The sequence below is a fragment of the Microtus pennsylvanicus genome, chromosome 4, assembly GCF_037038515.1.
Source record: "Microtus pennsylvanicus isolate mMicPen1 chromosome 4, mMicPen1.hap1, whole genome shotgun sequence".
NCBI classification, from domain to species: Eukaryota; Metazoa; Chordata; class Mammalia; order Rodentia; family Cricetidae; genus Microtus; species Microtus pennsylvanicus.
In genome coordinates this window covers 7,420,339-7,443,511 of record NC_134582.1, presented here as the reverse complement: position 1 = coordinate 7,443,511, position 23,173 = coordinate 7,420,339, and the positions used below count along the sequence as shown (strand labels likewise).

The window sequence follows — 23,173 nt, the reverse complement described above, 5'->3', positions numbered from 1 at the left end:
TAAGCCCATCTGTGCCAACTGTCCCAAGCCAGAAAACTACTGAGGGCAGAGTTAAGTTTCTGTATCTCAGGGCCCAGGAACAAGCATGGGTTTTGCTTTGGGAGGTAATGAAGACATTTTGGAACTGGACACGGGGGCCACACATCGCGTGAATACACACTCATACAAGGTCACAGTGATTCACACTAAAATATGGTTATCCTTATCTCCGGTGAATCCCAAAACCAAGGTTCAGACAGCATGAGGACCTGGATTTGATCCCCAGAACTCATATTTAAACTAAACAAAACAGGCACATCAGTACATAGCTGAAATCCCAGTACTGGATAGGCAGAGACAGGACAGGACTTGCTGACCAGACAGCCTAACAATGGGCAGCTGGAGCAAATAGGAGACCCTGTCTCAGAAGAAAACGGCGGATGGCTCCTCCCTTCATAAAGAACAGCCCCCAAGGATATCTTCCTTCACACACACACACACACACACACACACACACACACAGAGACACACACAGAGAGAGAGAGAGAGAGAGAGAGAGAGAGAGAGAGAGAGAGAGAGAGAGAGAGAGGTCTGTAAGAGTTCTTTACCTCTTCTACGGGGAACAAATTTTGCACACACTTTACTGGCACTGGCAAGAGACCGGCCCATGCACATCTGCCCGCCCACAGTCTAACCATGGAAGTAAGAGGAGGTTTGCAGCGGTGCTCACGGGTGAGGTCAGAGACCCCAGGATGGCTTTGTCCATCAACAGGGACCGCTTAACTGTACTCTCAGTCAGCTGTTGTTACCCAGCTTGGGAGACCCCAGGGTAGGCAGCAGGACCCCAACACATTTGCATTGGATCATGAGGACAAATTGTATCCACATCAGAGTCTTCACCTGCAGTCTTAGGTCGGAAATGAAGCAGGTGTGGGGTTGCTCTGTGCTGCTGTTTCTCTCTCACATTCAACGAGTCCTTAAGGCCCTGAGTAGTTTTGGTCACCAAGGACAGACATTATGGGAAGCCTGTATCCAGCAGAGCATGAAGTACTCCAGAGGACCCAACCATCCCAGTTAAGCTTCTCCTACCCACCCCCACTTCTCCTGAGAGCTATAGCCTTGCTTGGGGAGACATGAGGGCCACACACAACTGCTCTGATTGTTTCCTGCGAACCTGCACACTTCCCTGCTACAAGTGAGTCCAGGGACTTTTCAATATTTCCTCACTGATCAAAATCAAGCCAGAAGGTTCAAAAACTAGCAGTGTTATTTCCAGAAGCCCATCTTCCTGGGCAGAATCCATCCATAATTTTGTAAATTTGTGTGCACTGGGGGAGCTGGAAGATTCTACTGTTAGGATGGGGGGATGGGAATTTACAAAGCACATGCTGATAAGGACAACTCCCAGCACCCTAGGTTGCACAAAGCCACCACGCTCAAAGCCCAGCCATTCCAGTTCCCAGTGCAGTGAGGGAACAATAGCTTCAGAGTTGTTCAGCAGACATACGAGTCTGCTGCCTCCCTTAGACCCAGCATCTTGGATCTGAGACTCAACATTCAGCCACAGATCAAAGATTCTAAATATAATCAACTGCCACATCATCCTCTATCCCTTTCTTGTTATCCTCCCTGAGCAGGTCCCATGAGCTTGTGGTAGCACCTGACGGGGTGGACCCATGCACATCACTTTAGGGTGGCTTCTCTAGTGCTGTAAATCGATCTGTAAACCTCTTAGCAAAGGACACTAGAACCTTGGCATTCAAGTCCCGGGCACAGAATATTGTTTCAGAGATACTTAAGGTCAGTTACACTATAGCTGTCCCATCTCTCCTTGGTCTGTGAGTATCTCAATATGGTTTCTCACCAGAGCTTAAAGGGAAGTCTGTGTGGGGGAGGAGAGAAGGGTAGAACGAGAGGAGAGAGAAAGCACTGGCCATGTCAACTAAAGCACAAGCTCTTTCTTGATTAAGCAACTTGCCCAATCACAAGTGAGCATGTGGGTGGCCAGAGCCTCACCCAGAGTCTCTCTCAGTGAAAGTATTTGGCATAAGCAGAAGTTCCTTCCCCACCTAGCCTGGATGAGCATTTTTGAAGTGCTTTGTTTACAGTGCCTAAGAACACCACCACACATCCACTCGTTCCTTTCCGGAAGGGAAGACACGCTTCTTCCTGTGCCCAGACGAGACAGGAACAGCCAGCTCCACGTCATAAAGCACTTGTCCCAGGTCCTCACATTCACGTGCAATACAGAAGAAAGCATGGCAACCCATAATCACTCCCACACAGACTGTCCAGCCACGGAGGAAAAAAAGAAAAAAATACTGCTTTATTGGATCCATTTTCTAACTACAAAGATAGCTGACACGAATATCCAACGCTTGCTTTCATACGACAGTCTTCTAAGAATGGGTCATGCAACTCCATGGTGCTAACAAACACAGGTACATAGTAGATGCAGGCAGGAGGCAGCCTGCAGGCGACCAGGAGCTGTGTGTGTACAAGGTGGCGCACGTCAGCTCTTCACAGTCGTGTGAAAACGTTCGATATGGCTTTCAAACATTTGTTTCTTTCTGAGAGTTGGAGAAAAGTAAGACACCATCTACAGACGACCATTCTAAAGATGCATCTTCCTTCCTATGACAGAGCTTTTCCTGTCATGACTTCGTCTGTGACTAACTTACAACGTCCACCCACAGGTGCAATTCAGGCATGTTCCAGAAGGGGGCATTAACTCCTAAGGCACAATCATTAAACATGTTTTAATTAAACCATGCTTTTTGGTTATAAGAAATAATAGGTCACTGCTAGTAACTGTAATAAGCAGCTAATTACACACAGCCGACACCAGCCTATCTGTTACCAGAAACTAACCTGAAAACACGCTATCCACAGACTGCATACAGAAACATTGTTTTTGGTAATTGTCTTCTTAGATGAAGCAGAGAGCTATAAGGCTTCTGTGAAATAATAATCTTATAATTGAACAAATATATTACACTCCTTCTGTAACAGTTATTTACAACCAACCACCTTCAGACTTGGCCGTTCGGTAGCCATGGACATCTGGGCACGGCTCTCCTGCGTCTAGAGTACTCGTTAACTACTCGAGATAGGAAAATGCCACCTGTCTGTGCAGGGGCAACAGACGCTGATGCAAGGTGCTGGGAAATCGGGTCTGGACTCTGAGGTGCATTCTCAAGGTGGACACTCATTATTGCTAACACGGGCACGGACTGGTCATCACCGTCTCCGTTCTTGAATATCTATACATAAATAAACTCCTCTATGTACACGCATGCAAACACAAGGTTCTGTCCTGTAGCCGGTAGGTTTTGTTCTGTCCAAGGACCCCTGTCTTGTGCCGTTCAACTTCCTTGTGCTGTGTCGGAAGCCGGATTAAGAACAAAAAGCTCAGCATGCTATTATTAACAAAGCTGCTGTTTTAGTCACACGGACGGAGCTGACTAGGAAAGAGCCGAGATGACCATTGGAAGACCTTAGGAACGCACTGGAAAAGGCAGGCAAGCTGTGGAGGGCAGGCAGCAAAGTCAGAAATAAATAGGAAGCCATAGCTCACCAGAATCCTATCAATTGATACAAAGGATAAAGGCTCCTAACAAAGTGTTTTTGTTTGTTTGCTTTTAAAATAGCTTTGGCTCCTACAAATTCTCTCACGGTAGAAAATTCAATGCTTGCTTCCACAATGCCCTGGTGTGGTGGTTGGATGAAATAAGGCACTTCCAGTGTTTTACTCCGGTAGGCAGGAGGGTCAGGCTTGGGGTCAGTCTGCCATACAGGCCCTTCTTTTGTGGGCCAGCATCTGCTCCTGGCCCCACAGGCCAGCCCTTCTCTTCTGTTGAGATGACTTTTCTCTCAGGAGTTGCAGTGGCCTCCTCTTCAGCTCCATCCTTGTTAGAGAGTTACTTCTTCAGACATAAGCTCCTAGAATCGGTAAGTTGGGATTTCTGAGTGGTACCAGATGTGGGTTCAGTTTATTTCATCAAAGTCTCGCTCGCTGAAGCCCAGTTGTCTGCACCAAGCCAGCTCCACACAGCTTCTGCCAGCTCCAAGGCGCTGAATTAGGAGTGGGGGTTCGTGCTGGAGAGGTCATTGCGAATGATTTCATTTACTGCAAGAAAACGAGAGGAGAGAGTATTAGGGAAACGGTCCCTTATTGCCAACCTCCAAGTTAACAGCAGGGAACGCCAACAACATATTTCTAACTGGTTATATTCAGTCTGTGACGCTGAGATGGCCCAGAACACCTTCTCTAGGGCAGGAGTCAACTCCAGGACGTCCCTAAGTTTGAACGACAAGATGTTGACACACTACAACATCCCATGGAGTGTGCTCAGAGGCTGGGAGAGAAGGTGTGGGGACCTCCCGTGGTCACGAACCTCCCTTTGTTTGGGACGCTTCATTTGTTTTTCTGAAGAGGGTCAAGTCACAGAGGCCCCCACAAGCCAGTGATGGCCACTATCAGCGTGTGATTTTTGGCACATGGACAGGAAATGAGAGAAGCTCGGAAAGGCTGCGGCCAGCAAACAGCACAACATTCTCTCCCTCTCCACCCTGCCTCTCTCGGCCCAGCCACCTGATCCACACTGAGATAGGAAATGTCACTGGGCGGCTGTCACCACGTCCCATTTTCTAACAGAGTTTGAAGGCAGGGCACCCACGCTGACGTCAGGGAACCACCCGGGCTTCCCTTCCCCATGGGCTGGAGCGCCCGCCCCACAGCTAGATAAGCCCCTGGAACTCAGGGATGGAGGCCCCAGCCTGTCTGAGGACGCTTCCTGGAGCCATCAGGGGGCGTGTGCTTCATCACCACTCCCTTCCCTAAACTGCCTTTCAACACCCCTTCCCCAGCAATAGTTTTAAGAATAACAATAATAAAACGCAACTGGCGGAACCAGGAATTGTGTCATGGGAACTGATAGCAGAAGGAAGCCTGGTGGCAAACAGTTCAGGCTCGCCCTAACGGGGCTGCCTTGGCAAGAGCCTTACAAGAGCGAGGCTCCCTATACCAGAGCCATTGCCACACCTGGAGTCCCCTGCCTAGGGTGTGTTTGCCGTTCCCTCCAGAGTCACATTTGCAAAGATGAACCATGGCTGCTTCCTGGCCAGCTTCATGAGACAGTGCAGATCCAGGATCGATGCTTGACCACAGGGCCCAGCACACTGTGGAGAGGGCTCAGTCTTTAGTGTGGAAAATACCAGAAGGCAGGCAGGCTCCCTCTGGCCCTGTGACTTCACAGCCACTAATGAGGAATAACAAGGCCCAGGTGCTCACAGGCTGGTCTGGGACCAGCAATCAGGATTCAACTTGTCCCTGGAGTGCGCCCTGGTAGCTACCAACATTTTCCATGATACCGGGGTGTGGGTGCGGGGCCGCTGCACAGCCCTGAGAAGCAGCAGGGCAGCAGGGTCCCCGGGGGGGGGGGGAACCAAGGGGCCGGCTGCTCTGTGCAGTAGAAGCCATTGTCACATGTCCTTCCTGAATCCCTGCTGAGTCGCATGGCTTTTCTCAGGGCTCTCTCGACAACCTCCTTAGGCTGAGCTTTCCTGTTCGGCTCTCCTCGGCAGGGACACCTCGGGACAAGAGGCTTGAATTCTTCTTTCCCTTTCCCTGTGTAGCCCTCCTGTGAGAGCCGCACCGTCTGCTCTGTACTCTGCTTCATCAGTGCCAGGTCAGAGAGCAGCTGAGAAAGAAAGACTGCACATTTCATATTCTCTCTCTCTCTCTCTCTCTCTCTCTCTCTCTCTCTCTCTCTCTCTCTCGGTGGAAAAAGGCTTGCCTGACATTAGGATTTCTTGGGGGGCCAAGTCAGAAGGGCTTAGACCCTTGCTGAAGCTCGGAGCTCTGTGCAGAGGTGGAGACAAGCCACAGGCCCCTCCACTGTGCCACACCCATCTTTGTTCTGGTGACAGACAGCTGTGCCTGACTGCCAGGGTGTCCCATCTGTCTCACACTGTCCCCAAGTCTTACGTGCATTAGGGCTCTGAGTGCTTACTGCCCAGACTGGGTTCCCAGGTAAGGGCGGAGTCAAGACAAACACTCTACCTGGGGTTCTGGATGGTGACCATCTCTGAGTGGCAGGTGGGCACGTGGGGCTGGGAGAGATGTCTGTGGAGTATAAAATGCCAAGACTGGGAGATGAGGCAGAAGCAATTCCAGGTGTTCCAAATACGTTTTAATCAGGCTCCTTACAAGGAGCGAGGCACCATTCAAACACACTACTCTAGGGAATCATTGTTTTACTGCTCATTCAAATCGTAGGACAGACTGAAATACAGACCGACGGTTCACCGGCAGGGCTTAGTGATGAAAAGGAGCTTGAAGCACAGTAACAATGAGAGAAGGGGGCATAAAGGAGAACGCTGAGGAGAACGGGAAACCAAGGACAGAAGGAGATCTAAGGAGCACTAACGATGAGGAGAGCCAGGAAGGGCTGGGGAGTGATAAGGTGAGTAGGAGCATTTAGTGTCCAAGGGTCAGGACCTGAGTGCAAATCCCCAGCAATTATGGTCAAAAGCCAGGTGTGGCTACTACACACCTGTAATCCCAGCACTGTGGGCTACAGAGGCAGGAGGATCCCTAGGGTTTGCTGGCTAATGGCCTAGCTCCAAGTTCAGATCCAGGGAAATGGTGTGGAGACCGACAGAACAGGATATCCAAATCCTCCTCTAGCCTCCCTGTGTGCCACAGGCATGCACTCACACAAGGGTACACACAGCACACAAAGGGAGGGGGATGTTGGAGGAATAGCTACGTGGCCTCTGGCAGAGTGATGACGGACCATGAGAGAGATCTGAGGAGTAATACAAAAGGGACAGAACGATCGGAAAGCAATTGTGACCACGGGAGTTCTGAGGGATAAGGATGATGGCCTGTGTCGGAGACATTAAAAAGCAGCTGAGAATCTTCTAGTTACTCATGGGCTTGGCGAGACCACAAAAAAAAAATGCTTTAAAGGTAAAAGAGGAAGAAACACGAGATGTGGGCTTCCCCCTGCTGCCCACTGGGGCACCTGAGCCTCGAAGGGAGAACCCTCCTGAGGGAGGGGAAATTACTCAGTGGTCTTCACCCACAGGGGTCCCCCACTGGAGGCAGCAGTCGGCCACCCAATGTCTACTTTGCTTTCTCAGTCTTGTTTGGGGCTTCCACCGAGATCTCTGGAGAGCTCAAGGCCTGTCCCTGTGGGTGCCTGTTGTTGTTGCCTTCAGGGGGCTGACCAGCTTCCCTGCCCTAAGGCTGTGGGTTGGAGGTGTGTCCCAGCGTTTGACAGGCTCGCGATGCCCAGTTAGTTTCACAAACACAAACACCCTCCCATATAAAGAGCTTTCCCAAAGCTGCCGGTGGAGCCGAGCGGGGCAGGGGGCAACTGACGGACAGCCAAGATGGAGGCTACTTTCTAGCGGCACTCCGGACAACTGTCCATACTGCTGGGACAGACAGTGCTGCCATGGTGACACGCCACTCAGCTGTTTAATGACAGAGGGGTGGGGTACATTTTTCTACAGACATGTCTATGATACAGCCTGTGCGGTCGCCAGCCTGTGCGGTCGCCCGTACGTCCATATCATAGGTGGCTAAGGGACACCCCTGAGCTGGTGGAGATGGCTGACCAACAACTCGATCCCCCCTGTTCTTTTCCTGCCACCACTTTCTCTTCCATGAGGTCACCGCTCTGGGTCCCTATCAGCCCACGTTTCCCTGGCTCTGCTGGTTCCTCTGGGGTGGCTTTCTCTCTGACACAGCTGTGGTGATGCCACCCACGAGTTCCCACCGAGTCTTTTCTCCACTGATAATTTCCATCTTCTTATTCAGCTTTTCCACTGACACGGAGGCTTCTCTTTATAGAGGTGTTTTGAACTGCAGGTGACATGTGACCCTCACGACTTGCCTGAAAGAGGAACCTCTGCTCACTCAGTCAGATGTCCCTTGACAGGATGTGGCAAACTGTTAGACCACAATTCAATTTAATAAGTAAGAAGGGTTTTTTCCCTTATATTTGATTTTCTCTAAAATGCTCCTAAGGTGGAAACTATTGCTTTTTTCTCTCTCTCTAAAGTATGTGTGTGGCACTTTGAATTGCTACAATAACCTGGGATGTGCCCACAGGCTGCGTGTGTCCCTGTGAATCTCATCTACATACCCACACTCACACCCACCCCCGAGTGCGTGCCTGGAATTGAGCAAAATAGAAAGTCAGCAATTTCTTTCTCAAGTATAAGAGCCGAAGAGTTCAAAGTGCAGGCATAGCCTTCCACCCGTGCTCACAGTACTTATAAATCTTAATGAGGGGCTTCCAAGTTCTGCAGACAGGCTTCTTGGCTAGTCACCTACGAGTTGTGCAACTTACTAGCAAGGCAGAAAGTCCTCCCCTAGTGAGGTAGAAAGTCCTCCTAAGGTGAGACAGAAAGTCTTCCTTCCCCAAGTTAGACAGTAAGGTTCTCTCCTAGTGAGGCAGTAAGGTCCTCCCCAGTGAGACAAAAAGTCCTCCCCTAGTGAGGCAGTAAGGTCCTCCCCTAGAGAGGCAGTAAGGTCCTCCCCTAATGAGATAGAAAGTCCTCCCCAAGGGAGGCAGTAAGGTCCTCCCCTAGTGAAGCAGTAAGGTCCTCCCCTAGTGAGGCAGTGAGGTCCTCCCCTAGTGAGACAGAAAGTCCTCCCCTAGTGAGGCAGTAAGATCATCCCCTAGTGAGACAGAAAGTCCTCCCCAAGGGAGGCAGTAAGGTCCTCCCCTAGTGAGGCAGTAAGATTCTCCCCTAATGAGACAGAAAGTCCTCCCCTAGTGAGGCAGTAAGGTCCTCCCCTAATGAGACAGAAAATCCTCCCCAATGGAGGCAGTCATGTGCACATAGCTGTGTCTTCTTTTTTCAGTGCCTTTCAGAAAACTGGCAGGAGAATCTCAGATGCTCATGAGAGACAGAGCTCGCATCTCTGGTCACTTGTGGGTTTTGTGCATCTGTGCAGGGAACCCTGCACACCAGCAAGGGTTCATGAGAACATGCCTGTTGCCACCTCTCTCTTGTCCTTTGAAGGGCAAAGCTTTTAGGCAAAGTCGCCTGACATGGTTGAATTCTTAGTTTCTAAAGTTGTCCGAGGGGATCTTAAGTCAAACTTTAAGAAATGAAGAATTATTTGGCCCACCATTTACACACCCTTTGTGGGGTTTAGGCTTCAGTCTGTATTTGGGGGGGGGTCCTTGTAGCAGTCATGGGAAGGAATAAGGTGGCTTCTGAAGTAACCAGCTCTGTCAGAGAGAGACACCACAGAAGCCACGTGGGGACTGGTGGCCTTTATTTTCCAACCGCTCTGCTCTATGGAGCTGGGTCTGGACATCAGGGTCCCACTGTCCTCTGCTTCTGCTGCCTGCGTTCCCACTGAAAGTCCACAGGGTTAGACGTGAATTTTAAAAATCTTCTTCACTAGGAAACTCATGAAAAGCCCAGACTGGCCAGGCGGTGGTGGCGCACTCCTTTAATCCCAGCACTCGGGAGGCAGAGGCAGGCGGATCTCTGTGAGTTCGAGACCAGCCTGGTCTACAGAGCTAGTTCCGGGACAGGCTCCAAAGCCACAGAGAAACCCTGTCTCAAAAAACCAAAAAATAAAAAATAAAAATTTCATTTAGCCGGGCGGTGGTGGCGCATGCCTTTAATCCCAGCACTTGGGTGGCAGAGGCAGGCGGATCTCTGTGAGTTCGAGACCAGCCTGGTCTACAAGAGCTAGTTCCAGAACAGTCTCCAAAACCACAGAGAAACCCTGTCTCGAAAAACCAAAAAAAAAAAAAAGAAAAAAAAAAGAAAAGCCCAGACTGGTTGCCCAGGACCTGTGAGAAGGTAGCAGGGAACTTTCCCGGGGGTCACAGGCTTCTGAAATCCTGTGGCCAGCTCCGCTCCAGAACTCACTCTCACGCTGTCCCTGATCTTCACCGCTTGAACTTGCAAAGCTCCCCAGGGCACAGAATTCTGTCTCCTTGGCAATGTTCGTATTTACTATTGCTTTCTTTCCCTGCTGCCCGCGTCTCTTAAGATGAAACAAAGCATCGTGCATCGGTGTTTGCCCCATTACCAGCTCACGACAGAAACTGGGCTTCTGTTGGGCTAAAAAGCCGGCTTGTTTTGTTTGTTTTAATGCCTCCTCCTGGACTTAAATCTCCCACTTCAGGTGGGCAGATGGAGGTAAACAAGGGAAGAAGCACACAAAGCCCGTGCTGTCGCTGGTTTTCCGGGACACTGCAAGAACAAACAGCCCTAAGGTAGTATCTCTCCTGCTATGAGGCAGCCAGCCAGTGAACAAATCCCTCAGAGAAGCAGGTAGTTCAATTGGCACTGGGCAAAGCTGCTGGCACAATCTCAGAAACTACATTCACATTACCCTTGGGTGGTGGGTTTCAGTCGGGTGGGCTGCTCTTGGCTGGGAGCAGTGGGGGATGAGACGAGGCAAGCTTTAAAAGAAGGCTCCAACTTGACATGAGCACCATTTCTTTGCGTCTCGCCTTGTTTTAAAATCTGACATCTTCCAACCTGGCCCTCAGAGAGTTCAACCCAGTCCACCTCACAGACCTTAACTACAGCCCTAGGCAAACTGGCAGGGCTGTGCCTGTCTGTGTGTCTGTGACGGGACTCTGCTGAGTGGCAAAGCTGCAGCCGAAAGCGACTGTCCAGGCTCTGAAAAATCCAGGCTCTGAAGCCTAGCTTGTCACCTTAATGCAGGATGCCTCGACATCGGAATGGCGGCCCAAAAGAACCCCCGGAATGGAGCAATGTTTGAAACCCATGGAGTACCACGTGAGAAAATCCCCTGGCCCTGTTTGCAGTAAGCACCAGCCTGTCACGTATTTCCTGGGAGCGTCTGCAGGCTGGGGGCAGGGGTAGCATCACTCAAACTTGTGAGTAAGCTTCTGTGTGGAGGATCCAAGACTCTTCTTTGGAGAACTCACCCTGGGCCTGGGAGAGCTATGGTGAGAAACGTGTGGTAGGGAGGGTGGCAGCAGGCCCCAGGGGCTCCCATATTTTATGTCCTTCTGTCAGCTAATGGGAAAGTAAATGGCCCCTGAGCAGGAGTGTCAAAAGGAGTGATGGCAGCCCGGGTCCACTGTGAGTACCATGCCTGGCCTCTCTACTAACTCAATGAACATGCATCGAGTGCCCGCCATGAAGAGCCCAGGAGCCTGGCCTCATGTGGCTCTCCCTATAACCCATCTAACGTCCACCGAGGATCCACCACGTACGGGATCATCTTGTGTGGCTCTCAGGAGACTCGTGTTACTACAAGTCTAATTTTGACCTAGAGGTCAGGGTAGCTGGTGCTCAGGTGGTGAGGGAAGGCAGGGACAGGTGGGAAGCAGCCCATGGGTGTGGTACTATCACTCGGGAGCACCCAGACGGCTGTGCGAAGACTGGCTGTGATGACCTCAGGGAACAGAAGCCTTTTCCAGGTTACCGCAGGGCAAAGCAATGGCGCCCGCACCGCACTCATCCACGTCTCTGGGTCTGACAGTCACAAGGGTGCTAACATCCGCTGGTGAAGTTTCTAGTCACTGACCGTCTGGAGGAGGAAAAGCCCCAGTAGTGGATTGGAAATCACAAGGTCTGAAGAGAATGCAAAGCAGAGCAGAACCGCACTGAGCAGCCCAGCCCGTGCACGGGGCTCAAAATGGCTACCCGGAAGTAGCTCTGCAGCCTTACCTCGGCCTTGGGAGCATTATCCTCCAGGTCCCCTGAAGTATGCACGTGTATATTGGTTATCAGAACAAACATCTGTGCTGGGCTTTCAGGTCAGTGCTAAGGTTAGCTGTATAAGCCTCCTGGCAGATGTAGCCATGACATCCGGCAAAACGGGAAAACGGTGGTTTGATACGGCCGAGTCCCCTCTACACGGCCACCCACATGCCCACGTGGTCCATCTGTCCCTTTTTCTGGGTGGAACTATCTGAGGCTAAGCAGTGACCCAAATAAGCTAAGAGACCAGTTGATGCCACCATGCTGGGGAGGGGGCCGCCCTCAGCCTGGGGAATGAGGAACCGGGAGGGACAGGTAAAAATGTTTTTGATGATATTCAGATGCCTGATTCTCGTTCTTAGACACTAGATTCAGACTTAAAAGTTTAGAATTCTGGTTCATCAATTTCAGCATTACTTTCACATTCAAGACGTCTACTAAGCAGAGAGAAAGGCCGTACTTCCAAAAAGCAGACAAAACACCACTACTGGGGCATCTAGAATCATCTCCGCATAACACAGACACTGTTCACTTCATGACACAAATGCCCCGCCTCTTCACCAGTGCCACCGGCTCCAACAAGGGAAAGCAGCTGTGCCCCTAGCCCCAGGAACCTGTGATACCAACCGCGGACTCTCAGCAAGGACTGTCCACGGGCACAAAGGAACCCTTCTTTTCTGGAGATAGCAATGCTTTTCTCAGAGCTCTCGATCTTTCCCACAGAACCAGGACGGGAAGCAAAGCCTGAAGGATCCTTACAGAACCCCACGCTGGACCATGTGGGGGGTCTCATAAACCCTCCCACATGGGCTGGCACACGACATCAACGAGTCCATGACACAGAAGCAATGGCTACTTGCTGCCTCCATTTTCCTCAGGGACAGAAGAATGCATGTTTTCCCAGACTTCGAGCCATTGAGAATATTTTTATTTTTAAGGGAAGCCAAAATAACCTTTTGGGGAGTGAAACCAAACAGGAAGGGCATTCTCTCCCATTCCTATGACTAAAAGATAATTACAAAAAAGTATTCGTTAACCTTCCCAGAAAATGCACCTTTCGCTAAAACCTTTAGCTAAAGTTAGGTTTGGAATCTAAGAGGATAGTGATTTAGGTAAGCGGAACCAGAAATACCTAAAGCCCAATGTGATTCTTAACTAACTAACAACTTCTAAGAAGTACCTTGCATTTGCCACTTTGAACTTTTACGATATAATGATTCTCGGAACAGGAGCAGCGTGTCATAATGGTGGTTGAAACTTAGTACACACACATTTCCGCTGCCGCAACTTTCATTTCCAGGCTATGATACACGTCTTCGCCACTCTGGGCTCTCAGTGAGCGGCAGGAGACACGGCTCTTAATATTTCTACATGTTGCACATACAGACCGGATTTTTTTTTTACATGAAGCACTGCACTAGATAGGAGCTAAAAAGAAAAATGTCGCGTGAATTAGAGGTTTGAGCGTAGGAAGAGGGAGAAAGATGTTTTTACCCCACCTCAGCGCCCTGGTGCCATCCAGGCTCGGCTCGAACCTGTACCCCTAAGAACGTTTAGATTTCTTTTTTTTATTTAATTATTTATTTATTAAAGATTTCTGTCTCTTCCCTGCCACCGCCTCCCATTTCCCTCCCCCTCCCCCAATCAAGTCCCCCTCCCTCATCAGCCCAAAGAGCAATCAGGGTTCCCTGTCCTGTGGGAAGTCCAAGGACCACCCACCTCCATCCAGGTCTGGCCTGGGTCTGAAAAAGCCTGGGATAAAACCGGACTCGCTGAACATAGCGGACAATGAGGACTACTGAGAACTCAAGAACAATGGCAATGGGTTTTTGAACGTTTAGATTTCTTGAGGAAGCACAGCCTCCTACAGCAGTGGTTCTCAACCTGTGAGTCTCGACCCCTTTGGATTGCAGACCATATACTTACATTACTATTCATACAGATATGAAGTAGCAAGAAAATGATTTTCTGGTTGGGGCCAACACATCATGAGGAACTGTATTAAAGGGCCACAGCATTGGGAAGGCGGAGGAACACTGATAGAGATGGAGCTCTCCTTCACAAGCCTGCCCTTCGATCTGCCATTTCCTGTGCCCAGTAGTCTGCATGCCCGCAACTGCCCACGGCCAGCAGCCCAGCCCTGCAGGCACCAGGGCCGTGTCTGCGAACCGGGCAGAGGACACCGGTTTCCAGTACGTGTGCCATGACCACTTCAACTTGGAAAATGCGCACCCTCAGCATGTGTGAGCGTGGTCCACGCTTCTGGTTTTCTGGAAGATGCTTCGGGAAGCAGTGAAAATAGCACAGCTTCTCAACTTTCATTAAAAAGTAAGCAGCCGTCCTACCTCGGGGTCCTGCGTCTATCTCAGCCTCCGCTTATTTTTATCTTTTAATACTAATAAGCCACCGCCACGGGGCTTGCTATTTCTGGAAGGAGAGAGTGGGACAGTGGAAGGACTGAGTGGCAACAAGTCACGGTTTTAATAAAACATGACCCTCCACCTGGAGCGGGGCTCGCGCTGCCGGGCGCTGCCGCTACGCAGGACTGTCAGCCGTGAAGACGGAATGATTTTCCTACCGTAGGTAGCCTGCTTCCCTATTTAGCCTGAAAACTCCCGAGCATGCAGACAGCCGTGTGGAAACTCCAGCGGGGCTGGCCACGTGGCGGGAGATTCCACAGGCCTGGCCATCCAGTTGATGCAGGCTGGAGAATGTTTCCATATCATCTGCTCTGCTGTTTTATCTGCGCCAAGCTCCGTTCAGCAATTACTCACCGGGATCATTTAACCACCAACAAGTAGGGGTTTCTTTTTTTTTTCCAGGGCTTTCCTTGTGTTGTTAGAAATATAATATCTCCCCAAATTATGAAATTGCCATTCAACAGAATTTACGGAATTGAAAGAAAAAAAGAAAACAAAAAGTTTAAGTGAAAATTAAACTAGTGGACCCGAAGGAGAGCGACCAGCATGAGTTCCCACTTTGTCTTCCCCGTATTGTTCTGGCCCATTTGGTGTGAGAGCATGGTCTTGGGTACAAAGGCCACCTTAGGCTCTCCTTCCTTCACAACACAAAGAAACAATGGGATTCATGTGTTACTGTTTGACATGTGAGAAAGTCAAGGGACCACACCAAGATGCAGAAGCCACACGCCAGTAGCCTGGTTTCCACCTGGAGCCTAGGGAGACCCCGGAGCCTGGGGAGACCCCAGTTGAGTGACCCCAGTAGCAGGTAGTGTGAGGTACCAGGTGCAGCTCATTCAGTAAACGGGACAGCTCCGAGCTGCCTGCTCCCTCTGCTTAGGGGAAGTGGGACCTGCTTCATTCGACCTTAACCTGGAGCCTCACATTCCCTGAGGTAGGCAGTAAGTCTGTCAGGTGTAACCAGCACATTTTGTGTATGGAAGCAGCCACTTTTAAAATGGTACAGCAAGGGAGAGAGGTCAGGATCTGATGTCTGAACGACCCAGCAGCCTTGGCGTTTAGGGGCAGGGCAGATGAAGTGGGTGTGAGATGAGGGCACCTGCCTGGTTTGTCATATGCTTGCTGGAAAGGGTCCCATCTGAAGATGAGCACCTGTCCCAGAAGGCCCTGGAGCTCTAGGAAGGTGTCTGTAGTGGCCTTGTCACGCAAGCATGAGGACTTGAGTTCAAGTCCCTAGAACCCACATAAAAAGCCATGCGTTGGGGTGTGTGCTTGTAACCCCAGAGCTGAGGAAGTGGAGTCAGAGACAGGATGCCTGGGTTCACTGGCTAGCCACCGGCCTACTTAGAAAGTCCTAGGCCAGGGAGAGACTCTGTCTCAAAAACAAAGTGCTAGCTCCTGAGAAATAACACCCATGGCTGACTTCGACACCACACACACACACACACACACAGAGATGCACGTGCGCACACACGCGAACACACACACACACACACACACACACACACACACACACACACACACGAAACCCAGGGAGGAGGATTCAGTGATTGGCACCACACACCTACCTCCTAATCTATCTCTTGATGTAACTGAGCCCTGTCCCACATGTAGGGAAGGCCAAACGAGCACTATGCCCACAACCTTCTCGGAGCTGGCACTGCCTTGACATTCTCAGTCCTCATGAGCCACAGGTTCCCCACTCCTGCAGCTGGTGACAGAGAGCAGAGCCTGGGGCTGGGGACTAGGACTGTGTTCCTTGCACACCTCCTATGAGCATGGGCTGATCAGAACACCCATGGGTTCTGGCTGATCCATGTCACAGCAGTGTCCACAGAGGAGATGAGGAGAGCCTGAGGCCGTGTCTGTCCTTCTGTCCCAGCAGGATATCCTAAGCATCCTACAGCTGCTCCATGCATTCAGTGTGCATTCCCCAGGGAAAACACGTTTTCCTCTTCTTCAAAATAGTCCAAATATTGCCCAAATCCCAGAAAGCAATTATGAATTTGTTATATTTTTCTTTACTCCTATTTTATGTGTAAGAGTGCCTTGCCTGCATGTATACCTCTGTAGCACATGCATGCTGTACCTACGGAAGTTGGATTCCCTGGGACTGGCGTCATAAACATCTGTGAGTAGCCATGGAGATTTTGGGTATCTAGAGGAGCAGCTGGTGCTCTTGACCACTGAACCATCTTTCCAGCCCCATGCATTTGTCTCTTAAAAACTGAAATCATAATGCTAAAATAGATACTTTGGCTAAGGTTTTGGGATTCTTACTGATTCTCGGGGATGTGGCAGCAGATGGTATTAGGGAGGCAGGGACACCATGAGTGGAGATGCAGACAGAGGGGTTGAGGTTGCATGCTTCCCAGGGGTCTGAATCCCATTACAGAGGCCAAGCTAAGCAGGAGGTTGCAACCCTCCTGTGCCACAGTTTTAGAGCCTGGTACACATACTTACTGGAGTGGTCCCAAACCTTGGGACCAACTGAGGCAGCAACTTCTTGAGCTCACCTGCTCAGCATGGGTCACCTGAGACCAGCAGCTCTAGGCCCGATTGCTCTGAGTCTGTGGGATTTGGCATGGCTTGCCTAGACCTTTCTCAGATACTGGAAAGGGAATTCAAATGACACTCATGTAGATCTCCTCTGGGGTGAGCAATATGGCTTTTACAGGACTCTTTTTGACTATGACAGCTGTAACTCATGTCTCTTAGGCAAAGGCCCTGTGAAGCCGTGCAGCCAAGAGGCACAGCAGATAGGTGGGTTCATCTCAGTGCGTCCTCACCAAGGGCCCTGAGTTTATAGGTCATTGGTATGGGGTTGGATTTGGTGGCCATCTGATTCCCCTTTCACAGGGATGGAGGTGCCAGGATACAGACATGCACCACTAAACTGTCTATTTGTTTTCATAAAGAAACTGGAGATAGAGTCTCATTATTCTTACTATGTAGCACGGGATAGACTGGAACCAGCTATGCAGACCAGGCTAGCCTCGAACTTACAGAGACCTGTCTGCCTCTACCTTCCAAGTACTGGGATTAAGGTTGTGCACCACTACCTCCAGCCTGTGAGTCCATCGTCTTGCCATTTATCTTGCCTCCCACTTAGGTCGATCTCAGCCACGTCCAGATGGCTTTGCCTTCCTGTTCTCCCACTCACTGTGACTGGCATCAGCCTTTGATCTCTCAGCCACTAATGTCTACATCCACTTAACTAAACTGTGGCTGGTCAGTCTCTAGATACAGATGTTCCTGCCAGAGAGAACTTGCCATACCAACAGGCCTGTGGGCTCCAGGCTCCCTGTTTTTCCCTCCCACCACTGGGTGTAGTGGAGGATGACTCCTCTTCTCTGGTGGCGACTGTCACAGCCTGCCTCCTCTCCTTCATCCTAACTCAGTGAGTCTGCTGACCCCCTGGCAGGCTCCAGGGGGGCACCAAGCCAGCTCTTCTCCCTGAGATCAGTTAGGATACAATGCTTTGCCAGGGGATTTCTCTTATATCAACTTCTACCAAAGTTGTTCCCTCCTGGGCCACAGTCAGGCACATGGAGATAGAACTCTGAGCTCCCTCCGCCCTGGCCAACTCTGCAGGCGATCTTCTACCTCCTGAGTGCAGGACACTTCTCTCCCTATAGAGCTTCCACCTGTAATCTTCTACCCAGAACACACATGTCCACACTCTACCTTTCTGACCACCTACAAAAGACTACTTAGCTTACTCCCTGTATTCTCATAGCTCCTGTGATAGGACAGACACCTCAGGGATCCCGAGTGCCCCTTCCTCACCCGAATGAAGCCACTTTGAAGGCAAGCCTGCCCTGCCATCCACGGCTGACAAAGCCATCAGTCACAGACTCTGTTTCATTACTCTGGGATCTGGATGGAAAACAGATTCCTAGCGTAGAAATCAGGGAGCGGGAAAAAAGAGTCTGAAGCATGCAGGCAAATAAGACCCTGTGATCTTGAGCACATATTGACTCTGGAGTGAAAAAAAAATCCCAAGATTGAATTTTTGTATTGATTATCCAATTATTAATCTTTATGGAGGCTATTCCGACACTGCACATAATGAGCAATTCATCAAAGTATATTAGGTGCCATGAAAGTTGCATTCAGTATAAAGGGCCATTAAGTTCTTTGTAATTGCACATTACTGGAGCTTTCCTCAGACCTAAATCAAATCAACAGGACTGGTGTGCACCTGCTCTAATGGACCCTGTGTGCTAACACACGCCTCACTGCAGGACCCTGGCTCTCAAAGACCGTGGTCTCTAGGATGGCCTCCAGCCCCATCCGGAGCACCGGGTTTCAGGGACCCCGGTGGGAGTGTCTAATGCCTTAGCAGCCTGGCCGGAAGAGGAGCCAGTCCTCAGAGCTCCGCCTTCATCGCTAGCCCTCGCCCCCATGCCAGCAGAGAGCTGGGGTGGGAACAGCGCTCCTCTGGGGAGCTTGCCTGCTCATCCAGCGTGGTTGTTTTGTTGCAATCTCAGCTCCTTCACGTCCAAAGCAGGAGCCAGGATCTAATCCTGACTCATGGGGACAGGGAGCACAATCCTTCCTGTCACCCACTGTTCAGACTTCGGGTGCTGAACTTCTTATCACATCCACCCAGCTTCCTGAGGGGTCAGAGATCCAATAGCTTCATAGACCTACAATGGTGATGGCAAAGAGGCTTGGGAATATTGTGTGTGCATGAACATGTGAACACACACACATCTGGAGGCCGGAGGACAATCTCAGTTGTCATTTCTGAATGTCACCAATTTATTTTGAGACAGAATCTCCTATTGGCCAGAAACTTGCCAAGCAAACTAGACTGTCTGGTCAGCAAACTCCAGGTATCTGCCTCTCTGCCGGAATTACAGGATATCTGTGAGCCTCTGGGACATGGGCACTGGGGAATGAACTCGGATCCTCTTGGTAAGCGCTCAAATGACTGATCTAGCTCCCAAGACTGGGTTTTGATTTTGTGATTGGTTTGTAATAACTGCACCTGCTTATGGGACACTCTGTGGCGCGATGCAGGAAATGATACTGGGATGAAGTGACGTCAGGGTTGCAGCAGATTGTGCTGCTTGCTTTCTTCCCTGACGCTGGGAATCAGGGATGGAGAAAGGCTTTGCAGTCCTTCTGAGCAGCACCGCTGTGCAATCGCCACTCTGGGGGCTATATTCGGTCTGCATTGGTGGAATTCCTTCTGAAGAGCTACCGACAGAGTTCTGTAAATTCAGCATTAATTCCTCCTCTGCTCCCTTAAATTTGATATCTGAGGAACCTTAAACACATCTGCAGAATAAAGAGCAACACACAGACAGTAAATGGTTAGTTCCTGGGATGCCAGCACTCAGTGTGAGGCCCAGAGGCATTCTGAGAGGCTTTGAGAATCATAGGTGCTTCCACATGCCACACGCTGTGTGTGCTCTGACTTTCCTGACTGAGATTCCAATGAGAAGACAAGGACCCAGGGTGAAAATATAGAGGAGGAGGAGACCCTGGTGGAGAGACAAGGGAGAGAGGGATCTCTGAGTGAGGAGATTGGGGAGATAAGATCCCCCAAGTGAGACAGGGGGAACAGGGGTGAACCCCAAGGTAAAGGAGACAGAATACGGGAAAGTCCCCAGGTAAGGAGACAGACAGACTCCAGGATAGGAGTCAGGGCCTGTGGGGTACAGTACAAGGGCTTCCCTGCTCAGGCTCCATTTCCACTTTGCCAAGTCAAGGTTTGCTCATTTCCAGAAGCACCGTTAGATGCTCTGATAGAAATCTCTGAGCTAATCAAGCTCTGGCCACCAGCTGCTTAAAGAGAGACCCATGTCTGCACAGATCCTACAGGGAGCAAAGCATGAGCAAGTCCAGAGCCTTCTCCCAGCTTCCAGAGAGGCACACGGGGCAATCACTGGGCTGGGAGCCCACCTGGGACCCAGGGCTACTCCTCGTCTGACTGGTCAGATCTCAGTTTGCCCAGCCAACTCCCAGATTTGTGGGAGGGCACCCGGGCCCGCAAAGCAGCTGCCAACAGAGCTGACCCAAAAGGTGCCTCACGAACACTGGCACATTAGGAACCGAAGGTCATGAACCCGTTTCCAGTTTGGCCTTGAAAGCAGAGAAACAGGAAGCAGGAGGAGGGGACAGGAAGTGGCTTGCTAAGGAGGGGACCACAAGGGTCTCATGGAGAGGCCTGGCTTGGAACTCAGGTAAGGGCCCCCTCCCCCAAGTCACACCTCCCAAAGGATGTTCTTCAAATCAACGAATCGCCTGCCCTGAGTCTACATGCTGCGGTGCAGTGTTTTACTTCTGGACGGCCACAACAGGAAACAGCGTGAAGGATGGAAAACTGGCCCTCAGTCCTGAGGAGAGCTATTTCCATTCAGCGAGAGAAAGAAACTTTCTCAAAAAGAAAAAAAATTCGAACACCACAGTTAACATGCTGATGAAAGAAATGGTCTAAGTGAGAGAGGAAGAAAGAGGCAGACATCGGAAACGAGACAGGGAAAGAAAGGGTGAGATTCAGAGACAAGGAAACTAGAGACAAAAGAGACAGCGATAGAGAGACAATAGAGATATAAAGAGAGAGGGACATGGAGTCAGAGACAAGGAAAGATGGGGAAGAAAGGAAGAGAAACAAAGAGAGAGAGACAGAGACAGACACACAGAGAGACAGAGAAAGAGAGACAGAGACACAGAGAGACAGAGAAAGACAGAGACAGACACAGAGAGAGATACACACACAGAGGGACAGAGAGAGATAAAGGGAGAGACAGAGAGGAAGAGACAGAGACAGACACACAGAGAGACAGACAAAAAGAGACAGAGACAGACACACAGATACACACAGAGACAGAGAGAAACAGAGATACACAGAGAGACAGAGACACACAGAAACACAGAGAGAAACAGAGACACACAGAGAGACAGAGAGACAAAAAGAGACAGAGACAGACACACAGATACACACAGAGACAGAGAGAAATAGAGACACACAGAGAGACAGAGAGACATGAGAGGCTATCGTACCCATTCATCAGGGTTTGGACAGGAAGCACAGCAGTCCGCCTTTAGCTTCTGTTAATCCAGCATGACCACTTAGTTAGCATACAGGATCGGACAGACATTTGATCTCCTTTCTTCAGTAAAAACACCAAAGACTCGCGTGGCACCACTCCCTCCTAGTCTTCCTGCCACCCCAACCCTGTGCCTACACCCCTGACTCCAGACGCTGCGGATCAGGCCAGAGCAAATATCCAGGTGCCTGAGACTGGCTTTCTCCCCAGACCTCACCAGCGCCTGCCACCTCACCCCAGCCATTCCTCCAGCCATCTGCCAAGAGGAAATAACTTCCCCACACTGGAGTCTAGGAAACCCAGGAAACAATCAGAAATCCACAAAAATAATTGAAGTTCACTTTTACTGAGCCATTCAGCTTCATTCTGATTTTTATTACAATGTCAACAAGAGTTTAATTTGTTTTAAAGTTTAGGTTCTTAAACTGGAGTGATATACGGGAGTTTGCAGCTTGCTGGCAACAGCTACTGTGGAAAAAGAGGAAAGGGCACACGCAGGCGATTCTAAGTTTGATGCTGTGGAAGTGGGGCACTTGGCCAAGGGCAGCGAACCACATGCAGAGCCAACATGAAACAGAGTTCCCCAGGTCTGCGCCCACCACACGCACACACACACTCACAGACACACACACACACTCACACACGTGCATGTGCACACACACACAGACACACACACACTCACACACGTGCATGTGCACACACACACACAGACACACACACACTCACACATGCACGCACACACATACTCTCACACAGTGTACACGTGAGCATACACTTACACATACGCACGCAGTCACACACACATGCATACACACTCACACACGCACACATGCGAGCAATACACACACACTCACACACACATGCACGTGTATGCATACACACACACACACGCAAGCACACACACACACACACCCCTCTCTCCCCATCCTCCATTTTTCTGAAGGCACGGCCCAGTGAATACCGCGCCAAGTCAGCCTGTCATCAAGAAGGCTGCTGTGTCTGGATGGAGGACTCCTCCCAGCTTGAACGCTGCAGTGATCTGCCGCAGAGAGCCTGCTACTGAGCCTCTGCCATGGATTTTCCAGTCCTTGCTGGGTGAACTTCCAGCCTGGTCAAGTCATTTGTGGAGACGAGCGAGACTGAACTGTAGACCCATCCACTTTACGGGCAGAAAGAGGGAAGGGAGGAGGGTTGCAACAAACCAGTGGTTGAAAAGCAAGAGCCCTGGGCAGGGGAGGGCGGTACAACAGACCTGGGCCACCCTAAGCCTTCAAATGTCACTTGTGATTGTCGCCTTGGCTCTTTGAAGCATAGCCCCGATAACCCACACAACTATCGAGTGACCCACCAGGCTGGGACCCAGTCCCACGTCCCCGAATCTGCCTGCTCTGAGAGGACCCAGAGCCTGGCCCTCTGTGTTTTCCAGACCCCAACCTCCTGCCATATCAGAAGCAGCAGCTGGAAGACCTGATAGGGCGAGGCTGGATCTGAGGAGACTTCAGTGTGGGAACAGGGCTGATAACACTATCCCTCTCAGGGAGCGACCGGGACAGCCCCCTGTACTGTCTGTGGCCTGGGAACAAAGTCTCTTGGCGGACAGATAACCTCTTGTGGGCCTGGATGCCTGGCCTATTGTCCTGTGTATCAGGCTTGTTAGACCTAGGGGCTGGTGAGGCAGACACCCCTAAGTGTCAGTGGCCACTCCATAATCTAGGAGGAAGGAAGAACCCAGTCTCACAACTAAAACTGAACACAGTCAAGGAATTTTCAAAATTCCATGCAGCCAACCAAAGTGACATCAGAGACACCAGGTATGTCAGAAAGCTCAGTCAGCCCACGCCAGGAGGCCTGGACCGAGGAGTCCACCCTCAGCCTATCTTCCCAAAGTGATCCGTAAGTCAGCAATGAGAGCCCACGGCTTATTTCCTATGAGAACGTCTGCCATCAATGCTGGTTCACATTCTATTTCTTCTAACACGCCTT

General features: G+C 50.5%; 1 protein-coding gene across 4 annotated transcripts in view; it reads right to left on the bottom strand.

The window, feature by feature from the left end:
* Window positions 1-2,275: 2,275 nt before the first annotated feature.
* Window positions 2,276-23,173, bottom strand: part of Nfatc1 (nuclear factor of activated T cells 1) — a 111,014-nt gene continuing 90,116 nt past the window's right edge. For 2 of the 4 annotated variants that reach the window (XM_075968170.1, XM_075968172.1), the window contains exon 10: window positions 2,276-4,108. In XM_075968170.1, the coding sequence (XP_075824285.1) occupies window positions 4,059-4,108 (50 nt within the window). In that variant the 3' untranslated portion in view covers window positions 2,276-4,058. The remainder of the gene's footprint in view (window positions 4,109-23,173) is intronic. The other 2 variants (XM_075968169.1, XM_075968171.1) reach the window with 2 other exon arrangements.